The sequence below is a fragment of the Neltuma alba genome, unplaced genomic scaffold (genome assembly GCF_004799145.2).
Source record: "Neltuma alba isolate B1F8T4 unplaced genomic scaffold, ASM479914v2 tig00011134_pilon, whole genome shotgun sequence".
Classification (NCBI taxonomy): Eukaryota; Viridiplantae; Streptophyta; class Magnoliopsida; order Fabales; family Fabaceae; genus Neltuma; species Neltuma alba.
In genome coordinates, this window is record NW_021635870.1 from 79,739 (window position 1) to 96,692 (window position 16,954).

At 38.0% G+C, this 16,954-nt stretch overlaps 3 protein-coding genes across 5 annotated transcripts; 1 reads left to right on the top strand and 2 right to left on the bottom strand.

Annotated features, from left to right (window-relative positions):
- Window positions 1-25: 25 nt before the first annotated feature.
- Window positions 26-2,824, bottom strand: LOC114761745 (protein IQ-DOMAIN 1). The gene is made up of 5 exons (XM_028951175.1): window positions 2,455-2,824; window positions 2,121-2,363; window positions 1,257-1,484; window positions 1,035-1,148; window positions 26-936 (listed from the first exon to the last, which is right to left on the bottom strand). Exons 1-5 carry the CDS (start codon window positions 2,518-2,520, stop codon window positions 250-252), a joined length of 1,338 nt encoding a protein of 445 aa, XP_028807008.1. The 5' UTR covers window positions 2,521-2,824; the 3' UTR covers window positions 26-249.
- A 1,954-nt stretch (window positions 2,825-4,778) lies between these two features.
- LOC114761779 (mitochondrial carrier protein CoAc1) lies at window positions 4,779-9,458 on the bottom strand. 3 transcript variants are annotated; one of them, XM_028951213.1, is made up of 7 exons: window positions 8,448-9,455; window positions 7,846-7,931; window positions 7,537-7,744; window positions 6,909-7,029; window positions 6,298-6,482; window positions 5,966-6,094; window positions 4,779-5,156 (listed from the first exon to the last, which is right to left on the bottom strand). In XM_028951213.1, the coding sequence occupies exons 1-7, from the start codon at window positions 8,637-8,639 to the stop codon at window positions 5,049-5,051; spliced, it is 1,029 nt and encodes a 342-aa protein (XP_028807046.1). In that variant the 5' UTR covers window positions 8,640-9,455; the 3' UTR covers window positions 4,779-5,048. The 3 variants fall into 3 exon arrangements, 2 of the variants coding, with proteins under 2 accessions (XP_028807046.1, XP_028807047.1); XR_003742182.1 differs by having other exon boundaries at window positions 5,074-5,156; window positions 5,966-6,099; window positions 6,307-6,482; window positions 8,448-9,458; XM_028951214.1 differs by lacking the exon at window positions 7,846-7,931 and having other exon boundaries at window positions 7,537-7,656.
- Window positions 9,459-14,351: 4,893 nt separating this feature from the next.
- On the top strand, window positions 14,352-16,870 carry LOC114761757 (cytokinin riboside 5'-monophosphate phosphoribohydrolase LOG8). Its single transcript, XM_028951185.1, has 7 exons — window positions 14,352-14,625; window positions 14,916-15,013; window positions 15,161-15,191; window positions 15,464-15,563; window positions 15,783-15,853; window positions 15,933-16,076; window positions 16,598-16,870. Exons 1-7 carry the CDS (start codon window positions 14,512-14,514, stop codon window positions 16,688-16,690), a joined length of 651 nt encoding a protein of 216 aa, XP_028807018.1. The 5' UTR covers window positions 14,352-14,511; the 3' UTR covers window positions 16,691-16,870.
- The last annotated feature ends 84 nt before the right edge of the window (window positions 16,871-16,954 follow it).

Genomic DNA, 16,954 nt, shown 5'->3' on the forward strand with positions numbered 1-16,954 from the left:
AAAACTAGTAGTTTTCAGTTTTCACGGAGAGAACTAGAGGATAGCGTGATACGAAATACCCATGGAACGAACAATTGTACAAATTGCGAGGCCTCGACCTCAAGTAGAATCAATAACAAGCCTAGTGCAAGCACAAAAGCTAATAGCTAACTCAATTCCAACATAGGGAACAACAAGATGTTGAACCTGGAAAATTACTACAACCATCATTCAAATCTATTAAATACTTGAGGCAGCAGCCACTTATCCTCACCGCGCCTTCGTTGAGCACTTGTCCAAGTGGGTGGGTAGGTAAAATGGCCTTGAGAAGTTGATTGAAGGGTCAGAGCCCGAACCTGCAGTGCTTTTGGAATCCCCATTTGAGAAAATCCCTGACTTTTTCAGGAACTGAAACTCGTCCATCGATTGCTGCCTTTGACTTCTGTGACACCCAACATTGCCTGCCTTTTGCTTTGCCTTGGTTGACTCGGTGAGGTTCATGTAACTCGGCCGACTCACGGTGCCGTCCTCTGTCCTTTCAGAGGCCAACCCAGTATTCCCAGATATTGGTGTTGTGGAAGTGCAAATGGAAGACGAAGCAGAGCTCTCATCATATCGAAATTCAGAACTTGGACTTGAGGATGAACGCGTTGTTTGCCCAGCAATGGGAGGCCTAGCTGAGATCCTCGTGCTGACGTTGTTCTTTCTGACTTTGACTAAGCCTTGTTCCGAAGGTTTTGAATTTGAGTTTGCCAAGGAATCAACAAACTTCTTAGGAGGTGGGGTTTTACTTTTATCAGAGGCCTCGGCCTGGGACTGTTCCATCAATCTAGTTTCCCAGGGCTTGGCTGCCATCCAACGTTCCAACCAACTCCATCCCCAGTTAGCCTTGTCGATCTCAAAGTTCTTGAGAGCGGTATTTATTCGTGCATTTGAACAAGGGGTTGATCTCCATTGCTATATTGGTTTCCCAAAAGAAAATAGATTAAAAATCAATTCCTCCCGCAACAAAAGAACACCAGCAAAAAAGTGAAAAGCTGGCCTCATTTTGTTACCTTCTGAGCAAGAGAATATGCAATTGCTCTCTCTCTCTTGAAGGCTCCTTCCTGCCTCATCTGTAGCTTAGCTTTGACATCTTCCAGAGTTCCTTTGCTATCACACCATCCCTCCTGAATAGAAATTAAAAAAAAGAACGACAACAAAATCCCACTTGTGTAAAACCATGGGTAGCGAAAGGGAGACTAATGGATTGATATAACTAAGGATTACGATGAGACCTCAGCTTCTTTCAAGAGATCAGCCTTAGTGCGACGTTCATTAAGCATCATTTGCACAGCCTGCCCCTCTATGGACATTCGAACACGACGAGCCCTCACTCGGGCTTGAACGCGAACCAGAGCCTGCATGCACCTCAACGTCACTGCAGCCTGCTTCCTTACTTGTCGACCTCTCACAAGAGCTTGAAGCCTTACCACTCCTTTCAAGGCCCTTAAGGCCCTTCTTGCCTGCAGTTAGACCAGAATATTTGATTTAGATAACATTCCTCTGACTAAGCTTCATGAAAGCTATAAGAATCAAAGCAAAGAAGCAATGTAATAATTTTTCTAGTCATTTTGCTTCTTTTCATTCCAGATTTCGTCTAGGTGATGGAGATCAAACTACCATTAGGAAACCATTTCCGTTTCCATTTTCCACACCGATTGATTGACTTAATCATATCTTGGTAGTTTTAAAGAACGCTGAGCACTATTATGTACTTAAAGACATTCCAAAGATCATAATGTGGGTCCTGAAGATGAAAAGTTTAGTGCTTGAGCCTAACTTCTCTCATGGACTACTTGAAACAACACATCAATGGTGTGTTCAAATTACATATCAAAGGAGGCGAGATCTACAGTGGCATAAAAGTGAACAGAATCTTCTTTAAAAAAAGAAAAATATTTAAAAGCGAAGACCTTCACATCATCAGGCATCGTTTGAAAAGCCCCATTATTTGTTACTGTGTCCAATCAAACCAGAAATAACATACAGCTTAGAGAAGTCATCATTGAGCTTTTCAACAACACAGAGAACAAATAAAGGAAAAGGGAAAAGAACAAAGACAAAGGGAAAAACAAATAAAGAGGGTATGCAAATCATACCAAGAAACCGCGAAAGGCAGTTTGAATTCTTATTGCTGCCCACTCTTGCCTAACAAGTCTGAAATCCTTAGGGGGAGCTCGAATCACGGTGGCCTTTGCAGCTGTAAAAGCATCAGCAACCGGAGAATCAGAACCCTCGGAGGCAGCTCTGTGGTTTCCTTTGAAACCTTTCCAGGAAGTCATGTCCCCAGAAGAACTCCTCCATAGCCTCCACTTCTTGCTCTTGCCTCCACCCTCCTTGGCCTGAAAGGCAAGTTGGTGTCATTACAGAGAGGAACAAAACAAGTTGGGAGGATAAAGCAATAAACTTGATTAAGATAGCATACAAACTTACATGGTCATCCTTATCAGACTTCCTGAGCCCGATTAAAGATCTCACCCATTTTCCAGAAGCACCCATCCCTGGGTACAAAGAAACGGACTTGCTCCTGAACGGAAAACAGAACTCAAACAGAGACTTGTAACAAAACGAAGATAGAACAGAGAGAATACAAAGTTGGGCGAGTGATAACAAAAAGAAAGAAAACAGCAGAATGAAGTTGAGTTGGATATGAGAGAGAGAAATGAGGGCGAAGGTGGGGGATGGGGATGTTAGTGGGGGAGTATGGGGCGTTGGAAGTGGAAGAAGTGGGAGATTTGAAATTCAAAAGGAAGGGTGGCAACGGACGAAAGAAGGTTGGGAAAGAGGAGCTCGATTGTAGAGGAAGAGGTGGGGTCCAGCAGGCTATGGAAAAACATGAAAAGGGACAAAGCCTTTGTGGTTAAAAGTGAAAGGAAAGGGAACAAAGGCCAAGTCGCCATCGGACAAAGGATCTTACGAGTCAGTGCAGTTAAGATCTCTGCCCCTTTTCTGCTTTTCAAGTGACCCCCAGGCGCATGCCCATCTGGCCATTCCACCTCACCCAATCATATTTGTAATTTCAGTACATCTGTAAACATTGCGCTGCCAAGAAGAAAACAAAAGACGAAATATATATTATTGTCCACTAAAAACACAAATGTTTTGAATTAGTACTGTCAAATGTCAGCAAAGTATTACAACATATTTTAGTATACTAATTTGAAGTCAATAATCATCTCTCAGACAATCAGGTAGATGGATCCGAGATTAGAGGGTTAAGTTGTGAAGTTGGGTTTTTTTACTGGTCTAGGCGTTCAGCTTCCCTTGGAGGATTAACAGTGAGTTTGAAATGGAGCAATGAAAGCCTGGGAACGTGGAAACTTTGGATCGAAGCAACGTGGATAATGGGCCCGACTTTTTTTAACGCATTAGAAAGGATGGGGCGGGGGGATTCAATTCAAATGACAGAAACGGATCTCTGGCTTATCGAGAACAGTGAAGCATCTATTATCAACAAAGTTGCTGGGTTGACTCAGAGATCTGGCGCTCAGCCACGCTCATGAAAGGCGCAAAAGGAGGACAAAAAACAGAGGAAGAATCGCATTTTTGTAGTATGAGGATTAAAAGGAGTTCGTGGTGGGAAATGAAAACAAACAAACAAACACGACAAATAGTCAAAGGAAAAGCAGGTCTCTGTTTTAAAATGACAATAACAACATGTACTAACAATGCAGCCCCAAAGAGTGTGCCGCTAACCTTAATTAATTATGACAAATTACTACTGTATCTGCCTTGGAATTGCATCACATCTTTCCAAAAGGAAGACCGCAGAGACCCAGACGAGCGTGTTTGCTTTTGTTGCCATAAACAATGCAGGAAGCTGGTAGTGGCAATTTTTTTTCCTCCGAGGGCTTACCTTAAATTTTATACTCGTAGTAACTTCAGCCACTTTTAATAATGAAAGTAAAATGAAACCATGTCAGACTGACAATTTGACTGCAAAAACAATTAAAAGCCGTTGAAGGAAGGAAGAATACAATGCATAAAAAAAAATAAAGCCTTGGGGGGCATAGTTACTTTATTATTAAATGCGGAGGAATTTTTCCAGACATTGGACGATTCGTACTTGCAACATTTAACAAGTTCCAAGTCAGCATACCAATGGATCACACATCAACGTTCATGTCAAAGGCCAAGAGCTGCCTGCGGATATAAATTGCGACCACCAAAATGAAGTTTCAAAATCTGCCCTCCCAAAACCTGGTAAGCTGCTCCGGCATACCCCACAGAACATACTGATACATAGGATTTGGAATCATCCAAAACTCACAGATTAACAAGCACATTTATAACTGAGGAGTCGTGCCACATTCAAATCTTCCATGGATTGAGGTCTCATTTTTCTAGCTTTTCTTGGTTTCAAAAATACTTTTAGTTTAGTTCTTCATATTCATTTTTTATTCATCTATTACCTATTATTTCCATTCAATTAGATACTTCAGAAATATTTTTTTATGTCATACCAAGCGTAATGCTGAATCATCAAATCGTTTTCATCTCATTTTGATATATTGGTTCTATATAGTATCCAGTAATATTTTTATTCAACCCAACACCATCTCACAGTAGAACCATCATACTGGCACCAAAAAACGAAACAGTAAATAATAACCCGTGATTCAACCTCAGTCCAAAGTGTGGTCCAGCGAAGCGACTCAAAATACAAACTTTTATGCGCATGTATAAAGTATTAAAGCCATGGGGATGACCAACAACAAGAGTCGCTCTCAAAAAAAAATAGGGCTTGTGATGCCAAGGACCCCAAAACTCACCGTGGTCTCCATAACTTAATTTTTCAAATAAATATAGACCAACATGGACTACCACATGGACGTTAACATTGAAGTTAGAAAATCTTATAACAGGAATCACCCTAAATACAATAAAAATGTGTAATTTTGGCTTCACATCTGAGGCAATAATGGAACCAGTGATCAGTGTCTGTAACTATTGTTAATGGATACGTAGTTGTGGCCTTTAAAAAAAAAAAAAGACTAATTATCAGTGACGCAGTGAGCAGTGGACAATTATGAAGCGGAAACTGATAAAGACGACTTCTTCTCTTGGGGTGCTACGCCAAGCCAAGCCTTCATCATGTCATATGTCGTGAAACCAATTGCCGCTGATGGAACAATCTGGCATCATGGCAAGCAACGTTAAAAAGGCAACGTGGTAAAACCGAACACAAATTACAAATTCAACCAAGGGTTAGTCTGCAATCCTATTTGCGACATAAAGATGAACTTAGGTTTCTTCACTCACTAGACAAGAGGGTGATGCTATGGAAAGCTCAAACTTGGATTCTTATCCTTGTCTACAGATTATCTTTTATCGGATAACAGAATACGCATCTCTGGGTAACCGTAAGGATCCAAATGGTTCTGCTTTTAAGGAATTGGAGAGAACAAACAAATCGTAAGGCACTATTATTAACTAGTATTATAGCCCAAATCATCATTTTCGATGCCTGTGTCTACACGGACAAATGAAACCAGCATGGCCCAGTACGTTACTCGTGTCCCTCTGTGCTGGACCAAAGCTTCCCCATAAGATTCACTTGTTACCCAGCCGAGTAGCCACTTCTGGGAAAGATCAGATCCTAACGATTTTATACCACAACAAGAACCAAATTCATGACCCACTTCATTTAACTAATAAACTCAATTTCATGAATTATAATATGCCAAAGGCTTTATATACTCTTTTGCAACGGAGATCAGATCAGTCGATCCCATTCCATAAAGACTGGGATATCAATCTATTCCAGATTCTGGGGAATTAGAGACAAAACAACGGCCTATTAACTAACAAAAAAATCCATATGAACACGAAATTTGCCTGCCAAGAAAGAATTTGGCAGAGCTTCACTATACTTAATAGCTAAAAACAAACCAAAAACATGTTGAAAAGATGTATAAGAAAAGTTTGGATGAGTGGCGATTACCCTAATGTAGTTTATGCTTACGCCTGCAAACAGCTGCCTCCATCCTTGATTAGCAACAATAATCCTAAGTCCCTCTAATGTATTCCTGTATCTGACATCACCATGAGCTGAATTCTGCAGGCTGCCAACCTGCACAAGCAAATATAAAATGAGGAAAGCTCAAAACAGAGTCCTTTGTAAGTTCCAAGTTGACAGTAAAGGGTGTTGCATAATATGGAAGCTTCTAGATAGTAAATAGCATAAGCCCTCTAGAATCAAATTTTAAACCGCAATACACACACAACCAAAAAGTAAAAGTTCTACACTGATGATACAGAGTTGTATTGACACACCTGCATCTGTCTCTTAACAACATCTAAAGGGTATGTTAAAGTCTGTCCAAACAAGCCCGCCAGAGCTCCACAAGTGAGTCGCATCAAAATGGACTTTTTATGTTCTTCAGGAACGTGCATCTTCAATTTCTCATACATGTAGAACTTCAAACCAGCATATGGAAGAATTCCAGCAAGGGTTGGTCCTAAAGGGGCAAAAAAAAAAAAGGAGTTCCAGCAGGGATGGGCCTAAAAATAAGATATAGCAGAGAAATGGAAGGGACAAGGATTTCTCATCCCACTGCCAAGGTTTCCTTCTTGTGAAGGAAACATAAAAGCCAAAAAAAATATAAGGATTCCTTTTCATGAAGGAAACATCTCGCTTGCAGCTCATTTAATAAAAACAGAAAGTAATAAAATACAAACATAAGATAGATACAGATTTCGTTTTATAGGAGGTTTCTTCAAAATATATATATCATTCTTATATTCCATCAGACATGCTCCAAAAAAAGCCTTCTCACTAGAAGCAAGCCTTCCAATAGACAAAAGCATTCTTTATCCATAGCCACTAATGCTTAACATGAAATGGATCCATATAATTTAATGGCTAAATCCCAGGATGTACATACCTACACCTCTATAAAGTCCCCGAACTCCCCCGTCCTTGTAGGCACTTGTAAGAACACCTTTAATTCCATTATGGGCAGGTCGAGAAGGAACATCTTTTGCACTTCCTCTTGTGTCTCCCACCTATAATATTTTAACAAAGATGAGATTGCATGTTTAAGAGGCTTAAGTTGTAACAGATCTACTAATATACTGTCCTCAATGTGAATGCAACTTTAGGCCAACATTCTTTAAGCTAGTCTCTCAGTTTTCATTGTCTTGGGTTTTTTAACATGTTGAACGCAATGCTACTCATAGTTGACTGTGTTACCTTTTATGAGACATACCCAAGGCCATATGCATTGAGACCACAACATCAGTTCGTGTTATTTTTGATCTATTTCTTATTAAGCTAAAATTCTACCAAACTCTATCCAGGCATGCTTTAAGTGTTCTACAAACACCATGATAAATACTTTGCTGGTCTCCTTTGGAAGTTAACACAACGTCCCTCCGTCTACTCTTTTTCCTTTTCATTTGAATAAAAAGAGAAATGAGGTTTCAAAATAAGAAATTGCATGTAGTTTTGCCAGAGAGGAGACATCTAGAAAATATTTTTCAAACATAGAAATGTTTAGTGGATATCCCTACCTGATAAGCAAGTTTTGTACGGGCAAGGTCCAGAGGATATGTACATAAAGTTGAAGTGCCTCCAGCTGCGGATCCAGCTAAAAGATCAATGACAGGACCTGATCCTAACACTGGCCAATTCTGCAAGATCCAACACTTGTACCGCTCATATGTCATAAAATGCAAGGCAGCATAAGGAATAACCCGGACAACACTCGCTCCATTTCCTCTGAAACCACCAAATAAGCATATGTAAACGCAGCTACAGAGTACACCTGTGGACCAAAGAAACATGAAAAAGGGTGTAGACTACAGGAAGTTCTATCTTACTTGTATAATCCTGGCAAACCTTCATTCTTCATTAACTTGCTTAAAGATTGATAAACACCAAGGGAGTGAAATCCTGGTGTCCTTGTCTGTAGGTAAAATGAAAGAAAGAAAAAAAAAATTTAGGGGGGTGGGGGGAAGACTAAAGCAAAGTATACTGCCACCAATCAATATATTATATATGAAGAAGTTACAAGTGAAGGAGCAATACAAAAAACTGACATTTATGCGTATGCCAATACACACACAGATTCGTGTATATATAACACCAGATATGCGTAAGAAACCAGAGTTTTCAGCATTTTATAAAGAAGCAAAAGAACCAATATCTATTGAGGCAGGGGATAACGAGCTCTAGCCACTTTATGCATGCCAAATTGCAAGCATGTAATCCAGATTATCTTCATCTTGTATGTGTTAAAAATAAGAATTTCCAGCTCTCCATACTATATTGAGGATAAACCATGTGCAGGAACAATGCCAATAAAATAGTTGAATACAATAATAAAGATGTTTTCATCATTACACATTGAACTCAATTCAGTAATGAGATAAGTATGTAAAATGACATGAAGTGAGAAGTAAAAAAGGAAGCTCATCTCTACCTGCCAAAGTATTTTGACCCGCTCCAGGGGCGCAACAGCAGTCCTAGAAAGTGCACCGGCAAATCCACCGGCAATTAACTCCTTGACGTACACAGGCATGCCATCGAGGTTGGAATTCTTCCCCTTGAGCGACGCATTATCCACTAAACCAGCAACATTAGCGGATAGCGCAGGCTCTTGTGACGAATCCATTCTTAACGACTCTTCCAAATCGAGAAATGTTACAAATTTGTCGAGCTTTATTTATCCACTCTGCAGCTCGGAAAACTCCTTATTCCACCTTTGTATTGAAAAACAGAATGAGAAGTCTATTTGTTCAATGGGCAAATCCAATGGCCTGAGGACACCCAGGTATGAATTGGGTATGTTCACAAGCCGATCCTTTTCAGCAACGATTGGATACATCAACAGATCTGACGAGTCTGTCGCAAAAATAATAGACTGATCTCTTCGGTCGTCGCACTTTCAAGATTGAAGAATACCAAGACTTGGGGTCAGAACCACAGTACTTCCATTCTACGTCGATGCGATCAACGCAGGTGTGAGAATGATCCCTAGCGTATAAATGCAAGAAAATAATGGGCAAGAAAGGCGAGGTGAGAAAATCCCCTTCAAATTACAGATTGCACGCACGCATTGAACTACAGGCAATCCGCGTACGCTGATAATTGAATCCAACCATGACGACAATGGAAGAAGAGAGGGAGAATCAAAGTCAAGGAATGAAAAGAAAACAACCAAGAAGTGGATGATGGGTTCGAAGGAGAACAGGTATGAAAGAATATGAACGAGAAACAGATACCCGTCCTCCTCCCTGGAGAGAAAGATGACGGCTTTGGCTCCGACGCCTTTCTTATAAGAAACCTGGCAAGCGATGGGAAACAGGAGAGATGCGAATGTGAACGGAAGCTTCGATTATTTCGGGGAAGGAAGGAGTGATTCTGATTCTGATGTGGCGGGCAAGCAAATCGGCGAACGGCTGTTTGCAATTTGATTTTCGGTGGAACTCCCTCGTCCCTGCGTTTTGCACACGCCAAAATTTAAAATTCGGAGCTAAACCCACAAGCTTCTCGTTAAAAATTATTTTATTTATGTTTGTGTTTTAATAAAAACTATATGAAATCAGGACTTGGTCAAAAAAAATATATGAACTCAGAACTTTCCAAATTTTAGAATTTTAAAAATATACTTTTGCTGGCGTGCTTATTTGGTTTCTCTCTTTTGAATAAAGGAAATGACGGCGTGTGTTATGTTTAAAAATTAATGTTCTTCTTGTCCTTAATATAAAACTCATTTAATTAATTTGATTAGATTAAAGAAGTTAGATAAGTTAGTTAATTATAAGAAATGTGACACGTTTTTCTAAAATATCATAATCATCTTTCTTAATACCCCATCTTCTTCTTCTACTTGATTATGGTTAAGGGAGTATCCATATGGGTGATTTGGAGAAAATTGATAAATACTCCTCCGGTCCTTAATATAAGACCCGTTTAACTAATTTGATTAGATTAAGGAAGTTAGGTAAGTTAGTTAATTATAAGAAATGTGACATTTTTTTCTTAAAATATCATAATCATCTTTGTTAATACCTCATTTTCCTCTTCTACTTGATTATGGTTGAAGGAGTATCCATAGGGGTAATTTAGAGAAAATTGATAAATATGAGAAATGGGTCTTATATTTAAGACCAAAACCAACTCACCAATTAGGTCCTATATTAAGGACCGGAGGAATATGAAAAATGGGTCTTATATTTAGGATCAAAGTCAATTCAATAATTGGGTCCTATATTAAGGATGGAGAAGCACTACAAAAAAAACAAAGAATGATACAAATTAAACCCCTTCATGCCTTGCCTTAATCATAGAGAACTCTTCTCTTTCAGAAATATATATGCAACCATTTTCCCAAATTCAGAAGTCATTTATGCTTCCTCCCTGTTTTTAATATTTCATTTTCTCATGAAGATTAATATTTCCTTTGTATTCGTTTAATTACTCACGAGTCGAAAACTCACCAAGATTTTTTTAAAAAAATATTAAAACACCTCTCCATAACGTAAAGAATGGACTAAAAATAACTATAAATATTTTTTTAATTTAATATCTCAAGCAAATTTGTCTGAGTTCATCCTTGATTTAAAAAAAATCTCAATATAGAGCATACTAAACTTAATCGTAAGTTCTTTTTTGGCCAGAAAAACTTAGTTGTAAGTTGCTATTGAAAATGCATACGTAAATATTCAATTTTTTTAATGTTCCTTGATAATTTTTTTAGAGTGAAAAATACTTGGAGAGTTAGAATAGAAAGCAAAGAGAAAATATCGCAGATAAAATGATAGTTCTGGAAGGATAATATCATTTGATTCATTTCTTAAAATATTAAGGTTACTAACAAAATTTAAATTTTTATCTTAATTGAAGCCAAAAAAAAAAACACTTTCTATCTAAAATTCTCAATTAGTCTACGTGATTAGTTAGGTTAGAGAGAAATCAGATTATGTGCTCAAGGAAAAAGGAAAAAAAAAAAAAGAGAAGCATCTCGTTTCCTGTACCCACCCTTTACCGGGCCCATCAAACCAAACATGCATCAATGAAGTATACGAGGAAGAGGGAACAAACAACGACGATGACAAATCATTTCTTGATAATGGCTTCTCTTCTCTCTGGGCTGGGCAAGGCAATTAATTGAAAGATAAGTCTATCATCTGTCCCAATCATTCTCGTAAACATTCATGGCAGCATTTCTATTTTTTCTGTGTAATAGTTGGTTTTACGTTGGTCTGACTCTGATCTCTCAATCTAATAAATCCATCCGAGGAAAAGAAGAAGGAAAGAAAATGCATCTTTTACATTTTAGTAATATTTTCAGGAATCAGGAATGGATCCGACGCCCATGACAGTATTTGATACTATGGATTCTGGTTCAGAACTCTGATAGGGATGAAAAGAGAACGGTTGATTCTTTTAGCTGTAGCATTTGCACGATCAACACTAAAACCGAGACTTCTGTTTATGATTGAACTTGCACTTGCCCTTGTGCCAATCATAATTTCTCCTCCTTAAATTGAATTACCTGAGTCTCAGGGAATGATTCTAAAAACGACTACTATGAAAGGACATGTATAATAAATTAAAATAAGATTAGTACTTGCAACCATCTAATGTTAATTAACTGGTTTTTCCTGGCAGAAAAAATTGATGCCCTCTCCGTTGATCATCACAAAATAGTCGCAATTCATTGGTGGACTGAACTATATATCCTAAACAAGACAGGAACAGATAATGAATTGAATCAAGACGTATTGCGATTTTCTTCCTGGTTCTGGGGTTGGGCGCCCTGGGGAGCTTCATCGGGATCAATGAAAGAGATATTAGAACAGGACATGGAGCTCCTTGTTTTAGGGTGGTAGGCCTCCACTTTCTTACCCTTTCGATCATAAATCACTGCATCGTTCTGATCTTCAGGGATCTGACATTTTTCCCCTAGTATTATCGTCTTCATCCACACAGAATCCTCCTGTTTCCCCTTCATTTTCTTCACAGCCTCCTCCTTCAGATGATCCTTGCCCATTCTCGCCACTGACAAAGCTCTCGGCATTTTTATGCTTAGACTGAGCGACATTTTTCTCTCTGAAGCTGCTCTTTTCATTTTAACCGATGCATACGAGTCATTATTGCCTTGATACTGCATTGCCGGCGGCAGAGGCAGCTCCTTCACGCCCGTCTCGTTCTCGTCCCCTGCGCCTTCCCCCTGAGGATCCGGAGGTGTGGTTTCCGTCGCCTCCGCCCCCGGCGAATTCGGGCCCGCCTTTTTTCTTTCTTCTGAAGATGGTTTTTTCCAGAATGTGAGAATGCTGCATAGAGACGTGACTATGGCGATACTGGCAACCACGCCTACGGCTACGAAGGATAAATAAAGAACAGGGTGCAGTATCAGCGACAACGAGAGATTATCATCTGGGATTCTTCTTCCCATTACATGCATTTAACTTTCCAGGGAAATTATGGGTTCCCCTCTTGCTTCGATAATCTCTTTCGTTTAATGGTTGATGCTGATGAACTGCATTATGATGAGTGCGCGAAGGAGCGTACGTGTGGATTGATTTGCTCAAGTTCCAACGGTAATTTTTTGTATGGAACTTGGAAAAGAATCAAAAGCGAGTGTGTGTTTTTCTGGGTGGGACGACGTCGACGTGACGAGGAACTACGTACGTACGGCGCTTGAATTCAGGGATGGAGCGGAAGAAAATAGAGACGCCAAGGCCCTCGCTCGCTATTTTTGGCCAACACGCACAACCTGTTCTTTTTCCTCAAAACGCCTAAATTTATTAGAATCCTACTCTTACTTCAACACATCAAAAATCTCAAACTTCATTTATTAATTTTGTTTTAAAATTTAATAATTTTTTTATTTTATCTGCATGTAACATATATTATACCTAAAGAGAATAAAGTTAATACAATAATAAACAAAGACTAAAATTATATAATTAAATTAAAAATTTTAATAATGTGATTTATAATTAAAATTTTTTAATAGGTCTTATTATGCGCTTGCGATGAAGAATATAAATTATTTTCTGAATCCTGTGCACTGTATCTCGTCAGGACATCTGTATCGGGTACAAGAGTGCAGCAGTTAGTGATTGGTATAGGCTTTTTGCCCTTTTCGGACAAAAGGCATCGGTGTATGTTCATCCCAAAAAAAAAAAAGTGATTGGTATACGTTTAAATTATAAGATGTTGTCCGGTGAAAACAACTACTACATTCGGTCGTAATTATAAGAATTAATTAGTTAATTTAAGAAATTAAAAAAATAAATTAAATTAGTTATTTATTATAAATAGGTGTTGTCTTTCTTAAAATATCCTTACTAATCAAATATATAAGCTACAACTATCATTATTAGAAGGACTACCATAAGAAAAAATAGATAAATATGAGAGACAAAGTAGATTGGGGTCTTATAATTAGGATAAAAATAAAAGTCAAACAAGATCTTATATTAAGAAACGGAGATAGTATGTAGAAAAATGTTATTCTATTAACATTCTAATTTTAAGGAATAGAATGATTCAAAAATAGAAAAGGTTAAAATATACATTTGATCCTTTAACTTTATGTAAGGTTCTAGTTTGACATCTTAATTTTAAAAAGTATACTTTTAGTCCTTTAACCCCAAAATTATTAATCTTAAATAATGATTTTTTATTTCTGGTAAAAAAAATAATGATTTTTTATAACAGTCATGGTTGTTTTGAATCTTAAACTGAATATGTTAGCATTTAGTAATATTTTATCAGCATTCAAGAGTTTAATATCGTCATTTTTTCTTAATAGTTTTAGGGTTAGAGGACTAAAAATTTACTTTTTAAAGTTAAGGGATCAAAATAAAATCTTATAGACAGTTAAAAGACTAAAAGTATATTTTAGCCAATAGAAAACCATATAATTCAAATATTCCTTAAAAAAGAAAATATAATTAAAGTCAAAGTCCAATATAATTCCCTTAAAAAAGTAGAATAAAGAGGAAAAGGAGGTATGGTTTTTCTTGGTAAACAATATGGAAAATAGATTTGTTATCTACTATTCTATACAAAAGAATTCAATATTTACATTTAGATTCAAATTTAAAAGGAAGGAAAAAAAAAAAAAAAAGGAGGTGCAGTTGTTGGTGAATCGACCCTAAGTTACAAAGCCGACAAATAGACGTTAGATTGGAAAGGATATAGAGCATGTGGGCTTCCCGTGTTTTCTTCACTTAAAAAAAAAAAAGAAAAAAGAAAAAAGAAAAAAAAGGGGGTTCTTATCGATCTCTCTTCTCCGGTTATATATGCTTTACTCGTCCATTGTTGATGGAATAACCCGGCCTGCCCTCCGAAGTTCAAAGAATCTCTCTCGCTATTGCTGGTTGTTTAAAAGCCTTATTTTTTTTCTTTAAATAATAAAAGTAAATATAATCTGTGCAAGAGCTACCTTTTTGTCTTGCTTTGTTCTTCTCCATGTTTGGGATTTAAATTAAAAACCCGAAAACAGACAAAGAAATCTCTCATTTTGAATGGAGGAAGGTTTCCTGAGAAGCAAGTTCAAGAGCGTCTGTGTCTTTTGCGGTAGCAACTCCGGCAATAGGGAAGTCTTTAGCGACGCTACGATTGAATTGGGCAATGAACTGGTCAGCGTCACTTGTCTTTTTTTAAGCTCTCTTCGATTATATTCCTCTATCACTGATTACTGATACTCTTACTTCTTCTGGTTGTTCTGTTTACCGGGTGTTCGACGTTTTGAAACTCGGGTCTTGTATGTTTTATTAAACTCGTTTTCTTTGGAAAATAACAATTAACTACCTTGCAGTCGAGAAATGCTGCCTTGATAATCAACAAGTGTGTACGATCACGGTGTCTGTGCGCAGAACCGTGGAGATTCCGATAATTATTGAGCGTGTTCTTGTGGTGGGAATTACAGGTGAAGAGGAAGATAGACTTGGTTTACGGTGGAGGAAGTGTTGGGTTGATGGGCTTAATATCTCAGAGAGTGTATGATGGAGGCTGCCGTGTCCTTGGGTATGCAACTAAGACAACATTCTTCCCAGCGTTCATTGCGGATTCTCTTGTCCTCCCCCCCCCCCCTCCATCAATACCCTTGCCATTTTTTGTAAGCTGGTGTTATTGATTAGTGTGTCACCGTTCTTTTTCCTTCTTTACATGCAGGATAATTCCGAAAGCTCTTATGCCTATTGAGGTATTTGTGTTTTGTGCTCCTAGCTGCCTAACTTCTACCTATACCAGTAACTTTCAAATAAATTGATTTTCCGTTTACTTCTCGCAATTTATCTTGTTTGTGAATAAACGTGTCATTGGCATTTCATTTCTCACTTCTCAGCAGGGCCGGGAGAAATTTACAACTGTTATGATTATAATCTCTTTATCATCGAAAGAATGTTATATCTGCTCTCAATAGAAAATAATTATAACAAAGTATAATTAGCATGTTGCTATGGATCATTTGGACAGATATCTGGTGAAACAGTAGGAGAAGTGAGAATCGTTTCAGATATGCATGAGCGTAAAGCTGCAATGGCTCGAGAGGCTGATGCATTTATTGCTCTCCCCGGTAGTTACCACTTACCAGAAAAGCTCTCGTCAGTGATTTAGAAAAATAATCGGTTGTTGTACCTCTTGTTTCACGTAAATGTCGTCAGAGTTATTTCTTGATCGTATACCCTAGTTTTTTTGTTGACAGGATCGTACTGCAATATTTTTATTGTCATTTTATACTGCATAAATTGACACTTATTCCCACGCCATTCTCCTCCTTTTTCTTTACAATCAGGAGGGTATGGAACCATGGAAGAGCTGTTGGAGATGATAACTTGGGCCCAACTGGGGATTCATAAAAAACCGGTAACTTGGCATGTTCCAGTATAAGATAAAATCCTTCGCCTGCTGATAAAAATTGTTAACTGCATATCATTTTGTACAGGTTGGTCTACTGAATGTTGATGGTTACTATAACTGTTTGCTTGCCTTATTTGACAATGGTGTTGAAGAAGGTTTCATTAAGCCTGGTGCTCGAAATATAATTATCTCTGCTCCAACGGCCAAGGAACTTGTGACGAAGATGGAGGTCTAACCACAACTATGTTAATTTCCACCCTTAAATTATGTGGCAGGACGCATTAAAAATTATCTACTTGAAAAATTTGCGTTCAGATTTTGTGTATTCATATCTTCTGGAGATGAATGGTAGATTGCTTTACCAGAGTGATGAGCAAAAGATAATTCAACATTTGTGTGTGCTGGTAATTTATAAAATAATGGGTGGCCTGCTACGGTATGCGGTCAATAGATCAATTTAAGGGCCGCTATTCGATTCCTAAAATAAAAGCCAAGTCGGTAAACTTGGATAAGACTTTGTGCAGGACTTCTTATCTGAAGTTATGGTGATATATTAGGCCTCGTGCATGTTTATATTTCTCTCTATATGAATTACACTTCTGTGTTGCAATTGCTCAAAAGAATTTTGCTGTTGCTCTGGCACCTGTGAACATGCACCATATATATAGGCTTATTAGATATTCCAATAACGAGTTCAGAGTGTTGTGTTTGTCAAATCTGTAAATGCTGAATTAATTTACCTTTTTGCAGCATTACATTCCTTCACATGAACACGTCGCCCCTCATGAGAGCTGGCGGATGGAGCAACTAGGTAATTATCCGGGACAAGAAAATGAAGAATGATATTGCTCTTGATGATAGCTCTTCCATTTAAATTGATTTCCGATTTGATTCTTCATCATTTGATATGTGTACAATAGTCTGTGTAGATGGGGCCAGACGTCGTTCTTTACCGTGTACTATGTGGTTCTTTGTGAATGGAATGATAGTATATCGGCATTTCTACTTTGCACAATTCTTTTATTTGTCCAATGGTCTATCAAATCACTGTTTGGTAGTCATATCTGTTTGTTACCACTTATTAATGGCCAAAAGTACTTAGAAATG